This window comes from Kryptolebias marmoratus, linkage group LG11 (genome assembly GCF_001649575.2).
Source record: "Kryptolebias marmoratus isolate JLee-2015 linkage group LG11, ASM164957v2, whole genome shotgun sequence".
Classification (NCBI taxonomy): domain Eukaryota; kingdom Metazoa; phylum Chordata; class Actinopteri; order Cyprinodontiformes; family Rivulidae; genus Kryptolebias; species Kryptolebias marmoratus.
The window spans coordinates 8,021,273-8,029,009 of record NC_051440.1 but is presented as its reverse complement, the minus strand read 5'-3'; the positions used below and the strand labels follow the sequence as shown (position 1 = coordinate 8,029,009).

The 7,737-nt window shown below is 41.2% G+C and overlaps 1 protein-coding gene across 1 annotated transcript in view; it reads left to right on the top strand.

Annotated features, from left to right (window-relative positions):
* Positions 1–4,866, top strand: part of LOC108250100 (aldo-keto reductase family 1 member D1-like) — a 6,700-nt gene extending 1,834 nt beyond the window's left edge. Inside the window, exons 2-10 of the mRNA XM_017439815.2 lie at positions 479–555; positions 835–1,002; positions 1,264–1,380; positions 1,576–1,653; positions 2,407–2,529; positions 2,780–2,889; positions 3,029–3,194; positions 4,534–4,616; positions 4,739–4,866. Coding sequence (XP_017295304.2) covers positions 479–555; positions 835–1,002; positions 1,264–1,380; positions 1,576–1,653; positions 2,407–2,529; positions 2,780–2,889; positions 3,029–3,194; positions 4,534–4,616; positions 4,739–4,781 — 965 coding nt within the window. The 3' untranslated portion in view covers positions 4,782–4,866. The remainder of the gene's footprint in view (positions 1–478; positions 556–834; positions 1,003–1,263; positions 1,381–1,575; positions 1,654–2,406; positions 2,530–2,779; positions 2,890–3,028; positions 3,195–4,533; positions 4,617–4,738) is intronic.
* Positions 4,867–7,737: the final 2,871 nt, after the last annotated feature.

Genomic DNA, 7,737 nt, shown 5'->3' with positions numbered 1-7,737 from the left:
TAAAAAGACCTCCACATGAGACCTCGTTTATTTATTTATTTTATTTTATTTTGATAGCTGCCGATTAAACTGAAAGTTACAACATTGGCATGATTATATGAGTAGTTTTTACAGAGAAATCGATCAGAAGCGCCGTGAAAATGTTCAGATCCGCCGGATCCACCTCTCTGGCTGCAATGTGCGCTCCCGACACAGTTATTTGCTGAAATAACTGAGCATATTTAGTGAAGTCTTTTCGTGACAGTGACTTTGAAGCCAACAATATATATAGTTTTAGTTTCTCAGTAACCTTTATTTTGACATGGAAAGGGCAACAAAGAAGTTTCGGTTGAGTTTTAGGCAACTCCTTCCAGTGGCTGCTGGACGTTGCGTCATCCCGGTTCAACGTCCACAGTCGAGCTCTGCTGTCCTTCGGTCGGAGGTAGTAATGATTGAGCTGCACAGCTCTCCGTTTGAACGTTCATGAATCTTTCCGCAGAGACACACAGTGTCCCTCTCAGTGACGGTAACCGTATTCCGCTGCTGGGATTGGGGACCTATGGGGATCCTCGGAGTGTGAGTAGAAAAAAAAAATTGCTTCTGTTTGACTGACGAGCATGAACGTCCCCATCAAATATATGTGCATGCGGGGACAAAAAAAAACGGTGCTGCTATTCAGCCTGCTCACGTAGGCCCAGCGTGCAAATAAAGGACAGGTTAACTGTAATAATTCCCTGTAACGTGCAAGCATTTGTTTTTGTATGCGTAGTTGTGCAATCGCCAACTGCAACTTGAAAGAACACACAGGCTAATTTATCTAATGTTTATGACTTTTTTTTCTTTGGGTTTTTACAGACACGCAAAGGCACAGCTCTCGAGTGTGTGAAGCTGGCCATAGATGTCGGTTACAGGCACTTTGACGGGGCGCTGGTGTATTTCAATGAGCATGAAGTGGGCCAAGCCATTAGAGAGAAGATCGCAGATGGAACTGTTAGGAGAGAGGACATCTTTTACTGTGGGAAGGTAACACACTCTGGTTTTCAGTCTTCGTTTTGTCTTCAGAAGCCTTTTGCTTCGCTTTTACTAGTTGTCCACTAGCTATGCAGTCATCACTGCTGTCACAAGCTAATATTAACCCACTTAGAAGTGTGAAGCCATCAAATATTCGATTTCATTTAAAATTAGTTTTACTGATGTTCTAACTCGAGCTGAATTGCCCCTTTTTTTTGTTGTCGTTAAGCGGCTTTCAGTGCTTTCTAATTAGCACTTCTTTATCTTCCACAGCTCTGGAACACCTTCCACCCCCCAGAGTTGGTGAGACCTGCATTGGAGAGGACACTGAAAGCCTTAAAACTGGACTATGTGGATCTCTACATCATGGAGCTTCCTATGGCCTTCAAGGTGATCATAGAGGACACATGTAGATGGAGAAATTAATGTGCCCAGCTGTAGCTGTACCGCTGGAATAATCACAGAGTTAAGGACAAGAGTTATTCAGTATCACAAAAAACAAACAAACAGCGCATTCCACCCTTGGATGAATGGGATTAAATATAATCTATCACTGCAAATCATTTATTTGTGCTTACATTTTAGCCTGGGAAGGAGTTTTATCCGAAAGACCAGGATGGAAAATACATCTACCATCACACAGACCTCTGTGCAACATGGGAGGTGAGTTGTCTTAGTGTCCCAAAGGAAGTTGCCCATAAGTTATCTTTTTAATGGTGTTTTTATTGCTGTGTGGTGATATAACAACTGTGGTGGGGAAAAAAAAGTTATATCTCCTATACAACTGTCAAGAAGCACAATATTAGTCAAAGCTGACTAAATTGATTCTTTTAGTTCAGGGAATTTAGTATCCAGTGATTTAAAACTTGACCACATATTTAAATTACTGTCGTCATTTAAGATAAGACATGGTTACTGAATATGGTGAACTGAATAACTGTTGGTGTCAACTCAATTAAAGATCGTCGCCACAGCCAAGTGACCTTAGAAAACACCAAAATGGCGGTAACTCCGGCCGATATACAGCTGTTGAGCTCAAATCCGGTCTGTTGGGAGCTGAGCGTCATTCCCGGCACACTGCTTTGAGCTTTGCTTTAAAGCGGTGGCGTCAACCATGTTTGTCTGTTAGCAAATTAACTCATGAACACCTGAATGGGTCTTAATGGAACATCAGAAGGTAATCAGAGGATGTGCACCTGCAACTCAATCTAGTCCGATTCAAGATTGGCTGGCACAAATGAACGACCCCAGCAAACACAAAAGTGGCTATAACGTTGTCGGCTTTACAGATATTGGAACTATAGTTTGGCGTGGTGGTTTCTTTTCACTGTGCTTTAAATTTGACTCAGATACCTGATCATGGTTTTCGATAATCCCCATCAGTTTCTGAAAGTATAAATCTGTTCTTCCCTACAGGCTTTAGAGGCTTGCAAAGACGCCGGGCTGGTTAAGTCTCTGGGGGTTTCGAATTTCAACCGCAGGCAGCTGGAGCTGCTGCTGAATAAACCAGGCCTCAAACACAAACCTGTGTCCAACCAGGTGATCCCTCCTCAAACGTTGTGTTTCCACTGACACCGCAGAGCTGCCTTTGCATGCAGATTTTACGAGAGGGGGCACTAATGTTGTCGGCTGTTGCCATAGATTATGTAACTAAGCCACAGGCTGTGGCAAAATGTCCTTTCTTTCAGTCAGAAGTGATTGTGGCGTTTTGATTTCCACACTTTTTCACATTGCTGAAGGAGCAAGAAGACATTTATCTTCATGTGTTTTCTTCCTACTTGCCTGTTAGGTTGAATGTCATCCATATTTCACGCAGCCTAAGCTTCTGGAGTACTGCCGTCAGAATGACATCGTGATTGTTGGCTATTGCCCTCTCGGCTCCTCCAGAGATGCTTCCTGGTATGTGTTTTCCAGCATATGAGCACCAGTGTTGCTGGGCAATTTAGTTTACCAATTAATAATAAAAGGCTGCAAAGAAAAGTTGTAAAAAATAAATAAAGAATACAGATATTGGCTTCTTACATTTTGCCTGTTTTAGGGTGAATTTGAAGTGTCCTCCTCTGTTGGAGGATGAGCTGCTGGTGTCCATTGGGAAAAAGTACAACAAGAGCAGTGCTCAGGTGACTCTGCGCTTTAACGTCCAAAGAGGAGTGGTGGTGATTCCAAAGAGCTTCAACCCAGAGAGGATCAAACATAACTTCCAGGTACTTCATCCCAACATGTGCATGTATTCAAACACAGTGAGGGTAAATTGTAGTGTCAGAACTCATTATTTTTTTAGCTGTAATTTTAAAAGGAATCGTTCTAATTCTTCTAAGTGGGGTTGCCTGTAGTACTTGTATGTAGTACTTGTGTGCAGTCAGTGCAGTAGACAGCAGTTAGTCAATTTATGATGTGTTACATTTGTACAGGGAAGCGGGAAAGGCTTCAGTTTCCAAATCCAATACGGCTGCCTCACGCATAAAAAGTGGTGATAGCTGCAGTAATAAACTACTTATTTTCTCCTATGTCAGTTTGTACAGTTTGTACTTTACAGCCTTCATTAGCGAACACATTGGCAAAGTGTTTAAATGCGTTAAACGTATAGTTTGTAACTCTGATGCGAGCTGACGTGGTCACTGAGCTGTTAGCCAATCCTACTGATGTTCTGAGCTGCGGCGGGAACATGGTACGCTGAAAGTGACATCATTCCTGCACTGGGGTTTTGACTTCTGATGTAAATGAAACCTCACACTGGTCAGGGGAGTTAAAACAAGGACCTCATAGGTGAATTAAGCTAGCTGCTATTAGGAGGAAGATCGATTTAAGAGCAAATGTCAACACTAATATTTTAGTTCCATTCAAGTAAAACTCCGCTGTGGGTTTTTACACATTACCTTTGTGTCATATACATAGTTATGAAATTTCTGTCTTTACTTAATGTCCGTCTGACTTGAATAATGGCTATAGGAGTTCTTTCCATAGCTGTCTGTGTCTGTAGTGCACAAAGCGGACAGCAAAAGTCTTGTAGGAATCAAAGCAGCTATGCCTACCTGAGGTTAGGCGCATAAAAGAGAAGCTGACATAAAACCAGACTACTGAACAGTGACATGATGGCTTGTTTAACCTGAGCTTGTTTAAATAATCCCAAATTCAGTCCCTGATGTCTCCAAGTACTTTCTGAAGTTCATTATATGAGAGCAATCATCAAGTCAGTGAACTGGAAGCAATTAACATGTTGGAGCAGACGTGCGAGTGTCACAGCGTGAAAGATCACAACAAAGCTTTAAATCCAACTGTTATATAATTTCTGAGGTTTTTAGTTGTTCTAGATTATGGAAATTTGCTTTTACATAGACTGGTTTTTCATAGCTTGATTCCTCTATTAGAGCCTCTCTCTAGAGTTCACTTAGAGTTCACGCTAACTGCTGTCTACTGCAGGTAGGACACTGACTAAACAAAAGGACTGAATATAACACCTCTTCAAAACAAAATTTAAAAAATCTGAACTATATCTTTAATTTGTCCAAACCTCCAGCTTCAACAAATCCTATTCTCTCGCAGATATTTGATTTTTCCCTCACGGAGGATGAAATGAGAGCTGTTGAAGGACTGAACAGAAACGTTCGCTTTGTGGAGCTGCTGATGTACGTATGCTTCGACAGCAAACTGCTGTGCCTGTTTTATGGTGCGATACAAGAAAATACAACCTGTGAATGACCGAGAAGAGACCGTCACGCGCTGAAATAACTTCTTTGCTTTAACACAGGTGGAGCGACCATCCGGAGTACCCCTTTCATGATGAATACTAAGAGCTCTTCTTTTTTTTTTTTTAAGTTTTACTGTAACATGAATCACCTTCACGGTTGAGATTTAAATAAATAAATTAAAAACAGATCCTGAGTCTTGTTTGTATCAGATTTATATGGAGGTGAATTGTCTATGATCACTAGAGGGCTCCCTCTCTCTCTCTCTCTCTCAGTAAATACAAATCCTGTAGGATGACTTGCTTCTGTGTGCTGCCCTAATGTGAAATAAAAGGGCATTTAATTAATGCATATCAGTTTCATTAGAGCCTTGTGGAATGTTACAGTAGAGCTGCTTGTTAGTTATAATGGATCTGAAACTAATTGAAATGTAATGTCCACTTGGGCTGCTAGGTGAGGGGCTGGGCTCATCTTGGGGTTGCTAGGTAACGGGCAAACAGGTCATTTTGCAGACACCAGAAAACATTTACTTATTGTCAAAAAGTAGCTGGGTGTTTTTGTCGTTGTTGTTTTGCTCTTGGACTGTTTCTAGAAGCAGTAGATACCCAAATGGAAGTACAAAAACATGCAAAAAGGGAATTTTGCATAATAGGTCCCCTTTAAATATTAAATGCTTTATTGCTGTTAGGCAGGTCTGGCAGTTAATCTTTACCTTGTTGTCAGTTTCACATTGCACAGTTATTCTGGCAGAAATTTCATTATAGTCTCTTCAGAAGTGGCCCGGGCCACACCGGAAGTGCAACAGTTAGCTGCTGCTGCCATTATTTTCATTTTCCACAAAGGAAAAAAACATAGTGATGGATTTCACCATGTCATGTGACATGTAAAAGTATATAAAAGTTTATAAAATTCCATTCACATGAACCACGGTGGACCCTGCTCTGGCTAGCCGGTAGCTCATCGATCAGTCAGACTCGAGTTCTGTTTTTTCAAACTGAGGTCATTCAAATAGCTATCCACAACAGGTAGGATATTAGCTGTTCATGACCTTTCAACAGGCTTTCAACACCTTGGGGAGCGAGGTGCTGCCTCAAGTGGAGCAGTTTAAGTATGTCAGGGTCTTGTTCATGAGTGAGGGAAGAATGGAGGGTGGGATCGGCAGGCAGAATGCTGCAGCTTCCACAGTATTGCGTACTGTGTACCGGTCCGTTGTGGTGAACAGCAAGCTTATCTTCAAGGCAAAACTCTTTGTTTACCGGTTGGCCTACTTTCCTACCCTCACCTATGGTCATAAACTTTGGGTAGTGTCCGAAAGAATGCCCCTTTTCAGACATAGTCATGAAATAACTAGTCGATTTGTGAGTAATTGTGTATGTGTGATATATAACTGGGTGTCACATTTGCACTTAGGAATATTTAAGTTTTACCTTTGTTTTGTTTCTCTCTTGGTGGAATGTCTGAAATAAATAAAATAAAATAAATGAGATTGCGGATACAAATGAGTTTTCTCTGCAAGGTGGCTCTGAGAAGTTTGGTTATCCAGGAAGGACTCTGGAGTAGAATTGCTGCTGCTCTGCATCAAGAGGAGCCAATTGAGGTGGTTTGGGCGTCTAGTAAGGATGCCCTCTGGATGTCTACCTAGAGAGGTGTTCCAGGCATGTCCAACTAGAAGGAGACACCAGAGAAGACCCAGGACACGGTAGAGACTATTTCTCTCCGCTGGTCTGGGAACACCCTGAAATTCTCCTGGAAGAGGTGGCTGTAGAGAGAGTTCTATGCATCCCTGCTCAAGCTGCTGCCCCGGTGACCCAACTCGGGAACAAGTGGCAGATAATGGATGGACCTTTAAACAGAACCCCACTTTAGAAAATGTGAGCTATCCCTTTAAAATGAAACGTAATGCCTAAATGATGCAGTCCTATTACGAATATGTTGCAGTATTTTTCCACTGACAGGCTGGCTTCAACAGTAAACAGACATAAGTCAAGAGGAGTGACTTGGGAAAAGAAGTCAAGCGGAGACCAAAGGAAACCAGAGGAACACTTCATTAGGAAGATCTCTTCTTTCTTCGGTCTTATATCAAATGCCAACAAAATGAAAAACAAAGCACTGAATAGTAACAACATTTGAGGCTGGTTTTACCGGTTTCATCTGAAGTGAAGTTCATTTATTCCTTTTTTGTGTAGTTCTGAAAGTCTTTATCGCAGAAATAAACGTAGTTTGGCCATTATCTGAAAGAAATAGATTTTTTTTCTTATTTTTTGGCAAAGGATGGTAGTCAGTCTTTGTTGAGACCCAGACAGATTCCAACTTTAAAACAGAGAGAATTCTTTCAAGGAATGCATATCCTCCGTTGCCTTTTATGTTTGACTTTTAAATCATCTTGTGTTGACAAATCATTGAGTTGTAGCTTCTTTTGTCAAACCTCAAAAATAACAACTGCAGTCTCATGCAACACTGCACAGTGTCACAATCAGTGTATGTGTTCTGAATGACTCTCAGCTACTAACACATTGAATTTTAGCTCAATATCTGTAAAACTGACTAAATTATAGCCATCTTTTGGTGTTTTGTAAGATTGTTTGGCTGTGGCCGTCATCTTGGATTGACTTGAAAAGTCTATCAGCTGCCGGTGTTCATCTAATGACTATTTTCTGAAATTTTCATTAAAATCCATTGAGTGGTGCATGAGATATTTTGCTAACAGACAAACAGGGTTGACTCCAACAGCTGATGGTAAAGTTTTGGATCTTGTGCAATGAGTAAGTGAGAGAATGAGTGTGTTGTAAATGACTCTCAGCTTCTAAAGCACCAGATCTTAGCACAATATCTGTAAAGCTGATTGAATTATAGACATTCGTTAGATGTGTAAATTCAGTTAGCGGGGGCAGCCATCTTGGATTGGACTGACTCCAAAAGTTAATCAGTTGTAGATGTGTGCCTAGTGATTACTTTCCTGCAATTTTCTTTGAAATTTGCCCAGTGGTTCATGCAATACAGTGCCTATGAAAAACTCTTCATCCCCTTGGATGTTTCATGCTTTATCGCTGTCATGGGAAAT